The 20,667-nt window shown below is 40.8% G+C and overlaps 1 protein-coding gene across 1 annotated transcript in view; it reads right to left on the bottom strand.

Annotated features, from left to right (window-relative positions):
• PRG4 (proteoglycan 4) overlaps positions 1–18,996 on the bottom strand; it is a 33,164-nt gene extending 14,168 nt beyond the window's left edge. The window contains exons 1-5 of the mRNA XM_090145745.1: positions 18,932–18,996; positions 7,881–7,947; positions 4,745–4,843; positions 2,604–2,726; positions 717–836 (exon numbers count right to left, since the gene is read on the bottom strand). Of these exons, the coding sequence (XP_090001871.1) occupies positions 717–836; positions 2,604–2,726; positions 4,745–4,841 (340 nt within the window). The 5' untranslated portion in view covers positions 4,842–4,843; positions 7,881–7,947; positions 18,932–18,996. The remainder of the gene's footprint in view (positions 1–716; positions 837–2,603; positions 2,727–4,744; positions 4,844–7,880; positions 7,948–18,931) is intronic.
• Between the last annotated feature and the right edge of the window lie 1,671 nt (positions 18,997–20,667).

The raw sequence follows: 20,667 nt of genomic DNA, 5'->3' as shown, positions 1-20,667 counted from the left end.
AAAATTAGCAGCAAACCAAAGTAGCAGTGGCTGCTGTCACTTTGAAAGCTGCTGTGTGGTGCTGGATGCAACCCGTGGGACTCACATGTGCTCCTGCCTGGGGCAGAGCCACCACCAAGCCAGGAGGTCATGCTTTCCTCAAAGGTAGAGTTGTTGGCTCTTTCTGAGTCACAGAGAGAGATCTGCTCAACCAGCAGCTCTGAGTGAGGTGTTTTCATTTTGTCTATGCCCGTTGCAGTCTCAGTGTTACACTTGTAATCCTTTGGGGAACTTTGCTCTAATTGAAGGGGTTTTATCACAGGTATTAAAAAGCAAAAAGGAAAGTAAGATGGAATGCAACCACTGACAAAATGGTAGACAATATCACTTAAATCAGGTGGCATCCTGGCACAACAGCTGAGAAAAGCAGGTTTTAAGCAGCCTCAGAGGCAGCAAATTCACCTCAAGACATTTCTAAGACATTTATCTTCTTCTGCGCATTCAGTCAGGAGTGCTCAGGACGGAGTCTATTTCAGTATAAACTGCTGTGCACCTGGAGACTGGGAATGCCATACTTTAGGTGTATTGGCCAGCAGTAGGATTGGCTTAATTTTATGGAAAGATTCACCTGAGAACGTGGATAATAACCAGAACAAGGTCTGTGTGGTTCACAGCAGCCCAAGGTATATAAATTTAAATATATATAGGAAAAACATTGTGATTAAGAAATTTCTTACATTCTTTGCAGTGCTCGTCATAGTCTGGGCAGCATTTTCCGTATCGCTTACAGTCTATGTCACAGTCGCACTCTCTTCCTCTTTGATAGACTTCAAAGCAACGTCCTTTGCAGGAGACTGCTACATAAGGCAGAACAAACAACAGAGTTAATATTCTTGTGCAGCTCATATGTGACACTGGGACCTTTCTACAGTGACTTAAGCTGATTTAAAGACCAGTTTCCTACGTGATTATTCTGGTCTGACCCAGAACTTGATTGTGTGATTAATTCCAATGAGTTTTGGATCAGGCCATATAACCAGAACTGTGCTGTGCTACTGGGGGTACTGAGACCACTTAGGATCTGTGGCAGAATAAAAACAAAACCACGGAGCTTGCTTTAGACAGGTCCCATCAGAGAAGACTTCACAGAACCAGAGATGGCTGAGGCGGCCAGGGACCTCTGAAGGTCTCGTCGTCCCCTGCTCTAGCAGGGCCACCAGAGCTGAGCATCCTGGACCATGTCAAGGTGGCTTTGGAGATCTCCAAGGAGGAGACTCCACAGCCTCTCTGGGCAACGTGTGCTGTTTCCCTAATCGCATAGCAGTTGTTTCAAGAATGATGGTTAAAATCAGTAAGAAAATAATTCTGAGCCACGTTTTCAAAAAGGATTTGCATGATGACACTGCGCTGCATCAACAGTGGCGTGTCTACCATAGCATTTCTGAAAAAGAATAGGGCCTACATACTTTATGACTGACTGCACTAGTTGTCAGTGTGCAAGTACTGTATCTTAGCTGTTGGTGAACTATATTGGAATAAATTAGACCTAAAATGGACATTTTGGGTGGGGATGGGGGAGGGTTGTTTGTTTGTTTGTTTAGGTTGCTTAGCATCACATAGAATTGAGCTAAGAATTAACCATCACGTGGTATTTCCAAAATTATCATATGATCTATTGCATACAACTGTATTTTACAATTAAGTAATTATCTAGCAAAGTTAGGATTGCTGCATAGGCAGGATTGGGAAGCTTTGGACCAGTGGGGAGGTGGAGCACTCTGCTGATGCCAGTGGATTCATTCCACGTTTGCCTCAGCAATAAAATGGTTTTTATTTTTTAAAGAATGATCATTTCAGGTAATGTTGTTTCTGCATTTAAAATAGTTAGCCTGTACAGCTAGATCTAAGACCTTTAATCTTTGTCTCACACCTTTAATCTTATTAGAACTATACTGTAGTGTAACTATGTTAATCTAAAGCCCTGCTATTTTTGACATATGGGTAGTGCATAAGAAAATAATTTGAGAACTTCTCCAACAGAACAAGTTTGAAGTATCTGTATTTTTTTATGCCATACAGTCATAAATTTCACACAAACTAATACATGTCCATTCATCTTATCCATCACACTCCAGCCATAGTTCTGATCCACTCAGTTTCTGTCAGGACTCCCTCTGACTTTGGATCAGACCCCACAGATTCCATTCCTCTTAAATTTGGGTGGGACTGCCACAGAAATTTTCTCTGAAAGATCCTGAAACTTTCCTTCTCACCTGAACTTGTTTTTAATTTTTTTTTATTATTATTTTTTTTATATTACAGACAAACAAATACAGTACAAATGCACAAAGGAGGAGAAAACAAGCAATAGGGGAAATCCCTCTCTTGCTCTGTTCTTCCAAAAAGCAAACCCCTTTTCTTGGTGACAACCTGCAGATGCAAAATTTTCATTTAATGGGCTGTGAGAGGTTATCACCAAGTTTTCAAGGGGGAGAATTATACATAGACAAGAGGAGCACAAGGATGAGCAAACCAAAAGAAGAGTCTAAGCGTTCAGAGGACATAGGCTGGTGCAAGCAGGAGAAGCCTTTGCTGATAGGAGCTGGCTGTGTTTGGGAACTTACCCCCTGTGCAGACTTTGTTGAAGTCAGGGCAGCACTCCTTGTAGTGTTGGCAGCTATAATCACAGTGGCAGACATGCTCTCTAGAATACCCTTCCCCACATCTCCCTGTACAGCTCCATAAATCTAAAATCACACGACACCAGTGTAAACATTGCCAAACTGAGGTGGTATGTGAGGAAACTGAATGGCAAAGCAGGAAGATTTACATTTCCCTAAAGAATGCCATTTCTGCACTCAGAGCCATGGAAGCTGTGAGCCAGCGCAGCCCGTTTGGAAGTCCTGCAGATCAGAGCTGATCCCTGGGCTGGCCCGTGGGCAGGCAGCAGAGATGGGCACTGTCTGGGCTGGTTTGTCCTGTTCTCCTAAAAAGCAGTAAATCCTGAGGACCAGTTCAGTGTGATGGCTGCACTGGTTATGGCATTCAGACTAGCTTGTTCCAATTTATCTGAGGCAATATATCAGGCACTATGTTGTTTCATTTTCTATCTTAAAATTCACTCTAAGCATGGCCACAGAAGTGGGCCCGCACCAGCACATCTGACAGATACATTAGGTCTGTCTGATTTTTACTTTGGTAATGTTCTTTGTAATAAAATCAGCTCACGTTTTAAATGGTGAGCACTGCCATAATAAATATAGGTCCCCAGAGCCATTTTTACTGCCAGTTTTAAGCCTGCCCTTCACATGGTTGTTTTTTGGTTTTTTTTCCTCCAAAGTCAGAGATGAATTTGGTGCTGACCCTGAGGTTAGGAGAAGTTGAGATCTGGTCCTCCAACCTTCTACAAAGTGCTCTCTGTTTACTAATGAAAAGGTTGGTACTAGCAGAACAACCTAGGTGCTTATTTCACATTGGCATTACAGCTTGACTGCTGCAGTGCTGCAAAATGCCAGATAATAAATATGTGGTGCAGGCCACAGGTGGCAAGCAAGACATCAGAGGTCTGCTTCCAAAGGATCATATATTCATCTGGGCTTACTACATGAGTCCCCCTCTAACGTGGTGCTCTATCACTTCTTCTGGAAATGCAGGACCGCAAGTGGAGTGTCCCTAAATACAAACAAAAAGCTGAACAATCAGCGAGCTACAACAGACTTTGGGTAACCAGCTGAAACACTGAGGAACAACAAGGAAACAACAAAGAATAACATGTAACACAACACAACACCAAAGACAACCATTGCTACCAGCACACACACTGTGCAGGTGGAGGTAGAGCTCAGCATAACAAAAGATTGAACCTGTATTGTGATTTCTCAGCAATTCAGTTGTGAAGCATGGAAAGCACCTCAGTGCTTATAGTTGCTCTTGGCAAGAATCTGATTTTTGCTGGAAATAGTATGAAGGCACCCATTGACTTCAGGGGGTGCAGTGTCAGACATTGCTGTCCTGCAGGTGGTGTCTGACGCCTGAGCCCTGCTGAGCTGCTCACCCGCGCAGACCTTATGTTCAGTATTCACAGGTAATAATAAAATGTATTTTGCAAGCCAGTGATACACTGTGTTATCAGTGTAACCACTTCAGAGCTACTTGAGAAGAGGGACAGCAGGGGGCTTGCCAGGCTACTAGTCCTTCCATTCCTTCTTCATGGGGCCGCTTTAGTTACAAAGCAACTGCAGAGCTTTGAGAGTAAATTAAAATCTGCAGTATTACACATGTAGTTGCCAAAATCAGCCTCTGCATTTACTGGCAAAGAACTTAGTCCCACATGCACATTCCTTTCCCCCAGCCTGTCCTGTTTAGGTATTTCTACCTCAAGTTTATGAATACTATAATTCTAAATTCTTCCTTGAAGTATATTGCCAATCACTTTTGCTAAATATATCAGCATAAGGACAACAGGATCAACAGAATATGCCTGCAGGAAGAGACATAAACTCATATGAATTTTGCCTGATATTCACACATATGTTATTTCTCAAAAACAGAGGACTGTGCTCTACCAAAATTAATTTATGGAATTATTCAATGAAAATAAAACTGAATCATAATGACTGTGTGTGGAAAAAAAAAAAAAAAAAAAAAAAAAAAAGTTTTAGAGTTCAGTATTTTTAAGAAGATAAATTCAAAGCTTCATTTTGAAGCTTTCTTATCATTTTCCGGATCTGTTTGGCAGCCTCCCTTCAACTGGATGTTACAGTACCTTGAGAAGCCACTTCTTGAATCAGGGACAATGAAAGGACCACCAGGGATACGCAAATTATGTTCCATATGATCATTACTTTCAGGTACGACATCATCTCTAAAAAGAAATAATTTCACATCACTACATGCAATTCTTGTATCTTTTAATAATGAATTTGTTAAACTTGAAATGCATATCTTTATACAGAACATGAGTTTCACTGCAACATACAGCTCACATTATAATTACTCCAGGAGAGGTTGGTAATTTATAATTACTCCTTTAATCCTCTCATAGTTAGTAGCTAATTAGCTGCTAAATTTTTCAGTAAGACTAGGAATATTCATTGTTAACAAATGGGAGGATTTTTTGCAGTTCTTTATTAGGTGAGCTCTACAGTCAGTCTCCACATTTGAAATGGGTGGAGTTTGGTACACCAGCCTCTAAGACTACAATAAAGATAAATCTAGAAACAAAATCAATACTGTCAAAATTGTGATTAATCTGCATATTTTTATAAACATAATCCATCATCAAAATATTAAGCATGACAAATGAAAATGTAGGGCAAAGGTAAATCTCTTTCAAAAAGGAAAAAGTGTTCCTTCTGTTCCAGCCCATCATTTTCTTTGCATCAGAATGCTCTGAGTAGAGAAAGGAATTACACTTACCTAACATAGAATGTGCCTGCTCTCAGGGATGCTTCAGATGCCTTATATATCACTTTATAACTACGCTGGGGTGAACTAATTAGTCTGCTTGTTAAACAAAACTGCCAGTGACAGCCTATGACAGCAAACTTTCCACACGTATTGGAAGAGATCCCAGATGACTAGACTAACACAACATCTGGAAAACACTCCCATTAAGAAAAAAGATTACTGAACAAAATAAACAGAGACTTACTAGTCAAAACACATTTTGATCACTGAGTGAAATGAACAAATTGTCCTGAATGTATCTGGAACACATTAGATGTTAGTGTGTAGCAATAAAAAATCATTATAGGCAAATGTTGAGTATATTTTCTTCTTGTCAAAAGAAGCTTAGGTGACAGTAGCCTAAAATTATGCAGTACTATCTGCTACTGATGGTGTTTCTTCTCCAAAAATATTCAAGATCCAATTCATTCAGCAATATATAATTCGCCACTTGTGCACTGAGTGTCTGCCACTTTCCCCTGAGCTGAATAGAAATGTTGCCAAGGTGTTGGCAAGAAATCATACAGTTTAGTCAAATCTCAAATTGGTTATATCTATTCTATGCAAAGCAACAAAAATGAATGAAAGAGACATTAAACGGTTCTAAAAGCCTTTGTTATCATCCATTTCCTATTCAGAGTATTAGGAATGGCTACTGGTAATGCCCAGAGCTAAAGACTTCTTAGAAACTTGAGTGTCTAAATGACATTTAAAAATTAAATCTTTATGTGTAGCAACATATCTGGTGCTGTCAAGGACCAGCATTTTACAATTGGCACACATGTAATATCTAGTTGTCTGGTTTTGTTTTACAAGAGGAATTTCACTTCATTTTGTAAGAAAAGTTGCAACAGACTCCACCTAAAAATGTTGCATTTCTTATATTCCACAAAATTATTTTTACTCTAAATTACAGTTTTCTGTTGTCAGGCCTTTGGAGCCCCTGAAATACTAGCTTTCTATTCAAAACTTTCTTGAAAGAGAGTATTAATCACACAAAGCTATCTTGAAGTGTCAGGTGATTTTCATGTTCTGGATAAGCTGTACATGTGACACAAAGGATATCAGCAAACCCTTCCTCATTCATCACATTGGTACTTTTGAATGTAGGCTTTTAAAGCTAGAACACTGATGTGTCAACATTGCTTCTCCATTCACTATTATAAAAACCTAATACTCTACAGAATATACCCACTCTGTGGCTTCATTTAATTTAATAAAACATGGCAACTTCACAGTACTTTACACTTTAGACCACTTTGAAGGAAAACATTTCCAGTTAACCACCCTGCCTAATTCAGTTTGACAGAAAATGGTTTTGTTTTGTTTTGTTTTGTTTTTTAATTTCAGAACAGGCTGATTTTTATAAAAGGACTCGAATCAAGTAAGTAATTGAGAAGATATTACTTGGTCAGAAAACCAACATTTTCAATGAACATTTTATCTCTACACTATAACATTCTGAAAAGTAATGTTTGCTTTGTCTTTCAGGCAAAATATATAAAAACTTATCATCAGTTCTATGAGGTAGCTATGAGCTGACCAGTAATTTAATTAGACAAAGGCTTCAGGCAGCATGAGCCCTTGATGAAATATTTTTATGTGTATCCCAAATGTTATCAGTATTTTCTAGCTTCACAGGCTGAGCACATTAAAAATAAAATAAATTGCTTTGCTTATATACTGAGATCATCACATTTACAGCACTATTTTTTTAATTTAATTTTTGATTAATGAATCCCACATGCTGATGCCCATTACTCAGCTATATTCTTATGCCTTTCCAGGTCGTGGCTTTTTCTGAGTTCATCAGCCAGTTACATTCATGATAGCGCTCTCTGGGTTGTGCTCATGTCCTGTGAGATTCACACGGAAAATGTATGCCAGTAAGATCCAAGAAAATGGTCATGGTGTCAGCCTGAGTCTGGTCTGACTCATGCTTTATTGCTTGTCAGTCCTATTATTGATCCCCAGTGTTAACCCATTCGTATCCTCAAAGTACAGTTTCTACATTAAAAACAAGTTACATTTGGAATACTATGGATCCCTGTGAGAACTCAGGTGGCTGCAATAGCAGTAGTGATGTGCCAGCAGGAGTTATACAGAGAAAGTGAGCTGAGCAACAGTGCAGCAAGTGAAAAGAAAACAGAAGAGAGTGCTTTTAGGGTAGTGCTGATCTACTGAATATTCACTGATTAGTGTATCTCTTTTTAATCTTTACGTAGTAGGAATTGTAAAAGAAATGTAACTGAAAAATTAGATGAGAGTGTTGAGAGTTTAATTAAATTAGTTCCTAAGAGGAATTAGGAAGAATCCCAGGCACACTTTTGCTTTCTCTCTTTGAAGGGTTGAGGAAGAAGAACAATGCAGAGGAGGAAGAAGTCCTAATGTGGGAGGGGCATGGGGTTACAAATTAATTCTTCTGTGCAGCTGGTAAATTTTCCTTTTATTACCTTTTGTGATCAATCAGCTTTCACTTACAGGTGCTGGTTACATCTTATTTGCATATTTTATTTGATTCTAAGGGGAGAAAAAAAAGAAGAAGAGAAAAGAGTTAACTTTGAAAAATACTTAAATATACTGACTTAATTACTTTTAAGAATATTAATACCACTGGTTTCCTGTGATATATGAGTATTGTGAGCAGCAGGAGTATTGCAATGTGTTCATCTCTAGCAAGCTGCTGTAATAAGAGTTGGTCACAGTCATTGTCCAGTTGATGTAAACACAGACTTCCTGCATTTCCAATTCCTCAGATGTTGACAGATTGATTTAAAAGTAAAAAGTAGAAGAATCTGACTTAAAAATTATGTTTTTCCACACGGTGATATCAGGTGAGGTAATAACAGCAGATAGAAGATGAAAGCTGAAATCTGCATGGTGTCTGTGCTATTTTTATAGGACTATTGAATCAGTCGGAGAACAGCTTTTATTCCAGAAGACCCTGTAATAGTTCTCACAGCTGCAGACATTACTGAATATCCTGAGGAGAAGAAAGAGGGGAGGCCGGTCTGCTGGCTGTAACACATGGACATATACATAACCTGAAACCTTATCTCTAATCATCACTCAATAGCTATTATAATTATTTTCTGCAGATTCTAAATCTTTCCTCTGAAAGAAATGTACAGGATTTTGTCTCAAAGCTAGAGCGTGGATTGAACTAGGCTGGGATCACATTTTGTGTGAATGCATGCTCTGAGTCATGCAACCAGGCTGTTCCATGTCGGCAAGTTACGGGGAGAAATCTTTCAAGGACAGTATCTGACAGTGCAGGTGCAGGATGCTACTAACTCACAGCTATTAATCTCCCCTTTATTTCTAAGTATATTAGTTAGTCTGTTGAAGTGGTTATTGATTTCAATCTAGACAGACTAAAAAGCGGCTACTGCCTCATCTAAAGTGTCCCACAAAATGAATTGCATTCCATATTGTTTGTTCTTTTTCAGTAAGGTAGCGTATGAAATAGTTCTCCTACTGTATAAAAGCAGGAAGAAAGCAAGACATTCAGCTACAGGAAGGAAAAAAAGTCACAAGAGGTTTGACCGATGTGAGGATTGCAAATGAACAGAATTATAAGGAAAACAAACATGAGAGAGGTGTGTGGGATAGGAGAAAGAGGTAAACTTGGAGGAATTGAAGAGGGAGTTCCCAATTAAATTGCAGAAGCTGAATGAGCAGCAACTCTTGTTGCTCTTGTTGAAAGACGCTGAAAATTATTTTAGACTGCAGTGATTTCATCCCCATCTACAGGATCGTTAATAAAGATTCCCAGAAACAGACACCACTCTTTACATGGCTTTTGCAAAGTGTCACCAGAAGAATCTGAGACAGCATTGCAAGTTTTTGTTCTATTCTCAGACTTAGTGTGAAGTAATTTTCCTGTTACATGAAGAATCATCTTTCTTAAACATCTCACTCAGGCTACTATAAATAATTTTCTTTACGCATGCTCAAGATTTTGCCTCATACGCTGAAGCAGAAATAGTCTGTTTAAATATCTGTATTTAAGGGGAAAGTCTAACTGTGCAAATACACCACTTTTGAAAAGATTTTTTACTGAATGAAACAGAGTTCTTTATTAAAAGTATGCAAATAAATGTAATGGACTAGGATTTTGTCAGGTAGAAAAATATAACAGAGTACAAGAAATGGCACTGTCTTAAGTAAGGAAGGCTTCTGCAGCAGGTGTCTGCAACAAATAAGATCACTCCAAAAACGTAAATTATTCAATGAGGCTGTATTACAGCACAGGTTGTGCAGTGCTTATCTAAATCTGACTTGGAATAACTGGCAGCAAAGGCAAGCCTTTTAGCCTGGCATTCTGAGGGAGTTGCAGGGCAAAATGAGGAAAATAACCAGATTTACTCGCTTGTAGCTTTCTGTTCTGTCAGGAAATTTATAGACATTGGTCTCTGTTTGCGTGTCATTAATCTGAGATTAGAAGTGAAGTATTAGTTGTTAGAAACCTGAAAGTCTGTTAAAGTACCTGACTGTCATGGGCACAAGTAGATGGGAGCAGGAATGGTCCTGACAGGGAGTTTAGTTCTTTACCTCCCCTGGATTATTCACTTTTACAGTATGGGCTGCTATAACTAGAAGCTGCCGTCAGGGCTGGGGATTTGAAATGGTTTTCATTTCCTTCCCCAGGTGCAGGTATGCTTGAGGATGGGTCATGTTTTAGAATGATAAAATTTCCAAGAACTCCATTGACAATTTTTTAAAGCTCAAAGTGTTAAATGGGACTGGCAGTTGCAGGGACTGCAGCAGGAGGCCTGTAGCAGGGTGGTTGGAACTAGATGATCTTAAAGGTCCTTTCCAACCCAAACCAGTCTATGATTCTATAGGGGGGCATGGGTGGAGGAGGTTGTGTTTTAATGATTCATTCCACATCTAGACTACAAATTAAGGTTATGTTTTGGATTAAATTGAAATTATAAGAGCCTAGTGATTCATCTTTGTGGCTTTCAGTTTTAGGAGTGTGTCTGGCAGAGACTGTTTAATCCCATTTACCATAGGGATTGATCACTATACTGATGTTAGTAAGTATATATTTGGACTCAGAACAGCTGTCTTTTCTATTCAGGTACTAAAGATACTAAAAGCCTAAAACGAGTGCTGGGGATTCACGGACATGCTCTGTTTTACTGTGGGAACTGACCTGCAAAGTAAAATACAGTTTTTTGGAGTCTGCGCCAGTAAGATCCTACTTTATGGCTACGCTGAGTAAATGCTCATAATGGTGTTTCAGTGTACTTCTTTAATGTTCAGTTTATGTCTCAGCTTCAGTCTGTGTTTTCAAATTACTTGCTGTGTTCCTTTCTGTAAAGATCGGACATATTCTTATAACTGGTGTTAGTGTAAGGATGTGAGTTAATATTTAGGCATTTACCACTTCAAGAAACAGTAAACACAGGCAGATGTGCACCATAGCCATGCATGTGACTTTTTCAGAGGGATTGATCTCCAGATATAAAGAAGACTGGATTTAAGTTTCAAGGATCTAACAATTCGATAAATCAGTAGATACATTATCAAGGGCCTACAGAAGCAGGATTAGAGAAAGGCAAAATCAGTGTTTTTATTAGTCTTGAAGGAATGAGTCTTGTAACTGTGTTACAGTGGGTAGTGTGTGAAAAAGGCTTGTTTTACCTGTTAAAAAAGAGGAGGGTTAAAATCACAATTGGATTAGGAACCATTTAAGTTTAGAGTTACGTGAGTTAACACCTGTACTATATATTTCACAGGCACATTACATCTGAGTGTTGCATTGATGGTAACAGGAGATCACGTTTCGTGGTAGAGAGTTCAAAACCTAGGTGAGTTCCAAACTTTTGAAATGGTCTTTTGTATCTGTAAGATCTGACATCTACCAGTAGGAAGATTTATTAGTATAGATGTAAGTATGAAGCAGCTAAAGCAGGAGGACTACACTCAATTTCTGAAATTCATCTTAGAATTTAACAATGATGCACAAGTTGCATTTGCAGATAAACACCTCCAGTGAAAGTCTTGTATTTGTTCTAAATCAATCTGTTTTAATATGAAATCACAAGACATTTAAAGTAGAAAGAAGTGACATCAACATATGTGCCTAAAATATTAGATATTGTGGTAATGTAATCCTTCTTTTTAATTTACTACTTAGTGAAAATACTACAAAGAATCCAAGATGTTTCTTTCCCTGTATGTGATAGATTTTAAACATGACAATGCTTACAAACTCCCAGGAGAAATGTAAAAGTGAAGTCATTTCCCATTCTAAAGGAGTTTCAGAATATGTACAAAATCTGAATATTGCTTTGATCATTGAATTTTTGAGCATATCATTTTTGTTGAGAAAAGATGAAGGACAGACTGGTACTACTATCTGATTGCCCTCTTTCTATGTGATGTAGGTATGTGATGAGCCCTTTTGTTTCACTTCAGAATTGAAATAGGTATCCAGCGTTGGCAGTTGCCTTCTGTTTTGATCAGATGCATTATTAGATCCAGTGATAAATTGGGATAATTAAGGTAAACTTTACATTTCATATCTTAATGTGAAGTTTAGCAGCAGTGTTACAGGAAAGCTTGAATCCAGAGTAGTAAAGTGCAAGGAGGTTGTAGAGAACGCAAATAAAGACTGAGAGGCATTTAAAGCATAAATGAATGCTTCATTATGGGTGGAGATGAGGTATTGGTTTGTCCAGCCAGCGTGTACTGATGGTAACAGGCTGGGTCGCAGACACAGGATGTGTGAGAAATACAGTTTAGCATCAGTAATCAGCTGCCAGATTGTAGGCAGCGAGACTAACTGGAATATACAGTCATGAGGGGAACAGGAGCAACTCCCTCTGCCAACAGATAGTGTGTGTTTTTGTACTTGAGAATCTACAGGGGTTGAATGAAAGAACTGTGGAATTCGCAGAGGTTGCAGCAGCCTGGCATGGTATTAGGGGTGATGTTATATTTGTAACATTATGTTCCAGAGCACTGTCTTGGACTGATGACTCGCCTTACTTCATGGTAACGCCCCAATGTTCTCCTCCTGAGGGCTCAGACTGCTCAGAGAAGTTCATTATTTGGCCAGATAAAACTTTACAGTTATTGTGACATGTTGTTGAGATTTTCTGATGATATTTAACCCAGCACATCTAAGGGCTTCAGTGTCCTCCATCCAGTGAAAGTGGAGAAAATAAAAATATTAACTAAATACTGTCGTCTTATTTGGAATGCTGTGAGCAGCTTGAGCTGCTTGTGTAAATGGTACTGGAAGTATGACAGGTGAGAAGAGGGGCTATGATAACAGATCAAGTAATGGAAAAATGCAGGAGGAAGCTCTTTACAAGAGTTTGGCTTGTTAATTCTAGCAGAGAAGGGCTTTGATTTTTGTGTGTAAATACCTCCAGGCAGTAAGGACTGGGAAGGTGAGCTGAAGAGGGTTATTGGAGCTAAAGGAAAACAACAGCCTAAAGTCAAATAGTTCTAAGCAATGTGTAAGCAAAATGAGGCAGGAAATCAAAACAAGGCTCCTAAGGACAGTATCGCTGAGGGTTTTGAAGAGCCTTCCCATCAGGCAAGTTTTGAGGTGGAGCTTGATGCTTTTTCATAGAATCACTAAGGTTGGAAAAGACCTCTAAGATCATCAGGTCCAACTGTCAGCCCATCACCACCATGCCCAGGAAAGCGTGTCCTCCCAGAGTGCCCCAGCTCCACACTTCAGGGACAATGACTCCAACACCTTCCTGGGCAGCTTTTTCCAAAGCTTTTGGATTAGATATTTTCCTAATATCTGATCTGATTTCGAATGCGGTGAAAGGCTGCAGCAGCTGTGGATGATGCAGGAGTGCCTTCCTGCTGCCCCTCACCTGTGGCCCTGGTCTGTATAAGCAGAATAAAACAGTGAGATGGAAGCTCTACTGCTAACCTGCTGCCATTCTCACACAGGACTGCTGAGCGGGGATGATTTCTTTAGAGACGTTACTTCACTGTAAATAGATGTGATTTGTTTCCATTTACTAAGCTGTGTATCATGACCATCTGCTGAAGAGTCCTGTTTGGGCAGCTGGTAATGCTTTGCCATTACATAATTATACAAAGAGGCAACAAGAGACTTTTCCAGCTTCCTGACACTGGAGCTGATATTCCACTTGAATCCCTTCCCTCCTGAGGGTAGTTTCATTCTTAGATTAGAGTGCTGAGGAAGTGGAGTGGGGAGCTCTTGTTACTCTGAAATCAGTTCTGTGAGCTTCCTGCTTTTCTTGTCGGCTTTCTCTTGCTCATCATTTAAGCAGCATAGATTTCTATGAGAGTGAGAGTAGGAAAAAACAGTCTGTAGCACTGCAGTCTAAAAGCTAAGGCATATAGAATATAATATCATATTTTATATGAAAAATATATAATATTTTATATATAATATGTAATATATGTATATAATAATTCTTGCTGTTCAAAACAGTTCTCACCCAGTACTTTCATATTAGAAGAAATGATGTTGTTTGTATTGTTGAAGGTCATTTTAAAATCCAATTACAAAATCAAAGCAAAATTTAAATTTGTATCTTCTTAGAGACAAAGAGGGCAATCTTCAATGTTGTGCTGTAGTATCTGACTGAAATACCAGCTTAGGATAACACAAAATCATTTAAGTACAGCTTTCCATGTTTTATAGCAAAATCACATTACTAAATAGCAGAGTGTGAGAAAGCATGTGTTAAACGTTAGTCTCTCCGTGTGACCCTCAAATGAAAGGCAACAGCTGCATTAGCTCAGCTGTAAAATAAGGTCATGTTCTTTGAAGTCCATCGCGATATGACTTTTTCATGGAAACGGTCTCAAACGTAGCTCTCTCATTTCATTTATGAATGCAAGAATGTTCTCACTGGAGAATGAAGACACCCACAGAACATGATAAACTGTTGTTTTCTCCCCTGTTAGTGTCCTGCAAACAGCATTCATCCTCTGGAGTCTTAGCCTCATGCCAGGACAGTAGTTTGCTTGTGACTTGTGAGCAAACTGCAGAAATTACGGCTGCCTAGTGATGATTCTGGGGATGTGATGTTACTTCTGTTCTTTTAAAGTTTTTACATTTATTATAATCACTGTCTTGGTGTAAAACTGCAACATTTATTTGGAATGATTACTCTTTCACAAGACTCCCTGGCAGATTGCAGACTTTTACCAGATGTTCTGATCTACAAGTGCTGTTGTTCATCCTTCGAGTTAAAATTACCTTAAATAGGGCCAGAACAGCTTTAAAAAACCCCACTGCATAATATGTGGATGCATTCAAATAATCTACCTACACGATCTCTGTTGAAAGCTTCAGAACAAAGTTAACCAAGTAACTCTTACATAGATGTTGCTATTGCCAGCAGAGTTTTTTTAATAATGCCTTGTTTGTGCTGCTTGTGCTGTTCATGTTGCTCATGCTTAACCTAAAAATATGAATTAATTTTGTTGTGATAATTCAGGTGATAGCAGTGATTATTAGCAAACCTAAAACTACAGTCCTTGCTCCCAGATCAATGTCTTTCAGTACTTCAGGAATGTTATGAAACCAGGACTTGGGCAGGATTGTTTTCTTCCTTTTTCTAATCTGAAACCAACTGAGTTGATGGGTTACCCCCATTCACTGTCTAGCTGATTAAGATGCAAGGAGTACATTAGTCCCTTTATTTTGCAACACCCTTTCACCCTTTGCAGAATGTTGTGATGTTTACCCTTAATTTACCACCACAGAGTGATAAAATTTAAATCCATTGAATATGGAGGGCTGTTCCAAGAGTAATGCTTTCTATTGTAAGATATTGGCCCATCAGAGGCAGATGTTGGTGGGATAGCAATAGAGATTGAACCTTCCCACCTATACTCCATTACAAGCTGTTGCTGTGCGGCAAATGGCAGCAGAGGGGCAGTCTGACAGAATGGTGTCTGTCTCAGAAGTGTGTATGAAACAAAAATATATCATTGAATTCCTCCATGCAGGAAAAAAATGGCACCGATCGGCATTCAGCAACGTTTGCTGAACATTTATGGAGCCCAAGCAGTGTATGTGAGCACACTGAAGGGTGGGTGGTGCATTTCAGCAGTGGTGACAGAGACAGTGGGTCATCTCCACTGGTGCAGGCTTTTACAGCATGGCGTGCAGGTTTCTGTTCATCACTGGCAAAAATGGGTAGTTAACGATGAGCGCTATGCTGAACAGTGTTATTCTGTAGATGAGAATCTGCTCTACCAAATAGTGTTATTGTTCTCATTGTATCTGCTGTAATTTCCAGGGAAATAAATATGAGATGTTATTTTCAAAGCAATCTATGTAACTTTCCATAGATAGCCACCTTGTTTTCATGTATATGAAAAAACTTTTACTTCAGTGCAATTCAGACTAAATACATCACCTGAGGATGGTGTCTGGGATGTTCAGAGTATTCAAAACATCTGTTCAAAGAGGCAAAGGCTGGGAGAAAAGCCACTGAGGAGACTATTTTGATTTTGCCATCATCCATCCATCAGGGTATGTGGTTTATTTTAGCTAGAAGAAAAATGTATGGGATTTCTCAGTTCTTCTTTAAGTGCTTAGAGATCTTTGGCATAGAGCTATTTGTCTTTCAGGCTGATTGTTTTCTATTAATTTTTTTGTAGCACAAAAGATGGAATCAAAACCTGCAGTATATGATTTAAACAAAGCTTTATGAATAACTGATGTCTACTTTCTCAGAGTCTGGTGAGCCTAACTGCTCAGATAAAAATCTTCCATCACAGAAAGCTACATTTCAGCAAAACAGTCACTGCTCGTTAGACAGTTTGTTTTTAATGCTGCATTAATTCATTCTATGATGTATCCTTCTTGTTCTAGTTATCATTTTCATATCTCTACCAGGAATATCCATTTTACATCAGCCAAGTAACTTGAGGGAAATTTTTGCTCTTTTTCATAGTATATACTGAGGGCTGTTCGTGGATTAGGAGAGATTTTTTTTAGATGAGGTCTAAAATTCAAGGAGTCTTGGGGTTTTCTAGAAAGGCAGTGGCTGTCTTCCACTTGCGGTGACTGTTTGGAAAAAACACTGACAGCTTTCTCTGTTTGTCTGCGGTCAAGTTGCATTGTACATGGTAAAGATACCACGGCACTGCCTTCCTGAGCAATGCAGTTGGTGAATGCATAACCCCTTCTGTGATATGGCCTCATCTGCTAAAGGACATCATGCTTTTACATCCCCAAACTTTTCAAAACATGAGCTATGAGATGTTAGTGGTAATATTTTGGGTAAGGCTTTGCAGGGTTACACCCAATTTAAGTTTCTCTATCGGTGTCCACATCGCTGGGAGTGATCACAAGGGAACCAGCAAGAAAACCACAAGTACTTGATTCTGAAAAAGGCCAGAACACAGAAGAGTTGTCTGACCAAATTTGTTCGTTAGCAAATATTTGAAGATTTGTGAGCTAATTCAGTTAGCAGACAGGGATGAGGCAGGATGAACAAATTCAATGTAATCTGGCTTATTTACAAGGTTTATATTCAAGGGCAAATTCCTTGTAGCAGAAAAGAAAATGGAGGTGACAGTCCATTGTAATCAAATGTTTTTGCAGCCAATATCTCCTTCTGATCAGCTCTCTGTCATGTCAAATTTATCCCCAGTTGATGAAATGCCAGCGCATCTATGCAGATCTCATGCTTTTCTGGTACATCAATGTCCTGTCTGCTGTGGTTTGTTGCTGAGGCCCCTGTAGTCCTACCAGCATGTGTTTTTGATGTTTGCTTCTTCAGTTCAGGCATTCATAGTTGTACCAGAGCACTCTGCATTTTCTTCCTGGACCAGAGGACTCCTGTTCATCAGCCGGCCTTCAGCAAAAAGCTAGGATAGTCTTTTATCTTCTGTGCTACTTGGGAATTCATTTTCTCCTAACTTTTCCATCCTTACATTTTAGATCTATATTTCAGATGCTGGAGGCATCCTGGCTAAACACCTGTGCCCAACATTTGTGAAGATTGTTAGGAAAGTAACCTTGACTTTGCTTGGAAACTCAGGGTATTTCATGTATCACATTCTTCTGTAAAACTCTATTCACATCCGACTTTCAGTGCCTGCCAAAGGCAGCCTGCTGCCAGTTCCCTGCGGCCAGAGAGGGCCTTGCTGTCACCACAGGCCAGAAGCTGCCTGCAGAGCACACTTCTCTGCGCACTTCCCAGGCAATCCCCACACAGGGCTGCATGCAGCACAGCCTGCTCAGCACCTTTGACTCACCGGGTCCCCAGCATGTCGCATCCACGGTGCAATGCCTTCGGCAGCACGCACGCTTTTACAAGGCACGCTTCAGAGACACTCAGCTCATGCCGCTGAATGTCTTCTCTGAATGTCTTCTCTAGATGTAAGCTAGTCAGTAACATCAGCTGCATCGTGTTGAATTTCAAGCCACTTTGCAGTTTTTCTTGATAGCTTAACAGCTGTGCACTCCCTGTGTGAGTTATCTCTTCCCTTTTTAGGAAAGGTCTCTCTATTGCAAACCATGTTTTTGCTTCTTGCATGTTTTGCTCAAGAAGCTCTCCCAAACTGTTCCTAGTCCTCAGAAGGACACAGTTTTAAAATCACTACATGGCTGTTCTATGCTCATCACAATCCCTCTCCTCCTCCCTCACGAGCAGGAGGAGCAGCCTGGGTGAAGGATATCTGTTGGGGGATACTGTGGTTCATGTCAGGTATTATCTAGTTGGCTGGTACAGAGTTATGAGACAAAAAGCAGTGGTAGCAGCAGTTCATTGCTACTCTACATAAGTATTGCAATTCTACATCTCCTCTGTTATTATCTCTGGTATGATAGCAAGGAAGGTATGTATGAACATTTTTGTAGCAGATGGGACAAACTGAGAAGAGATAACAAGGCAGCCTACAGTGCTGCAGGTGCTGTGGGTGTTCTGAAGCACTGCCTACTTACTGTTCTGTGCCCCTGCTCCTACTACCATGCAGAGCTGTGGCTGTCACTGTGACCCTGGGCAGAGGATGTGCCAGCACTTAAGGCAATGGCTGTGTGTGGAGGCTGGGTTTCCTTCCTTCTGTGCTCAGCTTACTTCCATCAGTGTGTTCCATGTGCCTGCATCCTTCTGCCCCCCAGGGCTGCCGTAGGAACTCTTCTGCTCATAGATGCCTGTCATAGCCACAGCCTCCGGTCGCTGAGCTGTGACCTGCAGCCCCCAGGTTTCTCCAGGGATCTGGCAGGGATGGAGATCCCCAGAAGCTCACTGCGCTTTTAGGTCTCTGTCAACGGTTTATGGGCTGGTTCGGCCCAGTTCCGTGACTAGCGGGGAGAGGGATCCGCAGATCCGCGCCTCTGGAAAAAGGGAACAGGGGACCCCAAAATAATTAAAAACAGCGGCAACGATTTGAGGAGAAACCAACTAATTTACAAAATATATTATCGGAATGCAAGATAACACACTATAATACAATATAATTAAATTTAAAGCTAATAAATCAAATATAATGAGAGAGAGAGAATGTCCGAAAGGTGGGTAGGCCTCACCACAACGCGGAGAGCTGAGGTGAGATGCGCAGTCCAGTTGAGCAGCAGGGAGAAAAGGGGAGGAGAGCCGACGAAGAGCAGGCAAAAGAAGAGCGCATCAGGTGACCTTGCCAGGAGTTGTATCTCGAGGCTCTCTGTGACCGCAAAGTCCCCTGGGGAACGTAGTTCTTCTTCTCTTCCAGGCAGGTACCCAGAGCTTGAGCATTAACAGTTAAACTCCCACTGCCCCACATGATGTTATGATGTGGAATACCGAAAACCAAAAATCACAAAACCATGACAGTCTCTGCTCTGAATGATGAATGGCTCTGAACTTGCTTGTGCTCCTAATGCCTTTTTCATGTGACTCTTCAGAACTTCCCAGGTGAACCTGTGTTTATGTATGAGGTTAAAGGACATTTCTCCTTCTCTGCCTCTGTCTCTATCTGTGAGTGCTCAGTTCAGCAAGCAGGTGAAGCACCAGCTGCTTGGTGCTGAAGGTATTGGACTCAGTGATATGAAAAGCTCCTCGAGCCATGCTCGCTGCACCCAGGTGTGCAGTACAAAGCCCTTCCTGTGGGCTTGGAAGTCATGGTGTGCATACTGGAGGTGTGAAGCAGGGCAGCCTCACATAATGCTGTGATCTGCTGCTGCTCTAGTTCATTTCCTTCTTCAGCTTGCACCCAGAGCCAGGGCCCCACACCTGCTTTTCCCCTTCTGCTTCAGAAATTGCAGAAAACAGAAGAGAAGGGCAGATGAGGTCCCTGGTGGAGGCATCCCCTCACCTCACTTAGTGTGGCTGTGCAGGAGCTCAACTCACCCAGTGCCAGCCAGAGGGCACCCATGGTGGCACTGCCAGAACTAAACACTACCAGAGGCATGGGGTGCCAGAGCCCCTCTGTGTCCTGAGAGCAGCCTGGCTGTAAGTGCTGCACTGTGTGAGTGATGCTGGGCATTTTGCTCATTGGCCATCTGCTCAGTTTAGCACTGGTTGCCTGAACTGTACTTGGCGTGTGGACACTGGCTTTCCAGGCACGGCTACTCCCGTGTGTACTGAGTACTGTCCCCTCCTGCTAACTTATTTTCCTGTAACCTATGCTATGGATTCTGCACTGATTCATTGCTGTAAGCACTCAATAGCTTTCATACTCAGCCAGTGCAGAAAAGCAGCTGGCGGTGATTTTCCTATCTCCTGGACACCACTGTGTGACGCATGGTGGGCTGTGCCACCTTTCCAGTTCTCCCTCTGGCACCTGACCCAGGCTTCATCCCCTGGCTCTGCTTTGTGCCTTATTCTGCTGCCAGGACTGACATTTGGAAGGAATTGCACAATTTTTCTTGCAAAGTGCTGCACCTCCACATGTAATTTCCTGTAGGTTTGTCTTAGTATCAGCTGGGATGAAATTGTTTTCTTCAAGTGCCTGGTGTGATGCTGTTTTGGTTCTAGGAGAAAACCAATGCTGGTAACACACCAATGTTTATAGCTGTTGCCGAGGAGTGCTGCACAGAGTTGAGGCCATTTGCAGCAAAGAGCCCAAGGAGCTGGGAGGGAACAGAGTGAGGACAGCTGACTTACACTGGCCAAAGGGATATTCCATGCCATATGATATCGTGTTGAAGGGATTCTGAAGGGGGTGCGAGTTCATCTCTCTTCCACTGCTTGAGGGCTAGCTGGGCATCGGATGGGGGCTGGCAAGCAATTGCTTGTGCATTACTTGTTACATACATTCATATATATTTATTGTCATAACTATTAT

Source organism: Phasianus colchicus, chromosome 9, assembly GCF_987193195.1.
Source record: "Phasianus colchicus chromosome 9, bPhaCol1.hap1.1, whole genome shotgun sequence".
NCBI lineage: Eukaryota > Metazoa > Chordata > Aves > Galliformes > Phasianidae > Phasianus > Phasianus colchicus.
This window is presented reverse-complemented; position numbering and strand designations above follow the sequence as displayed.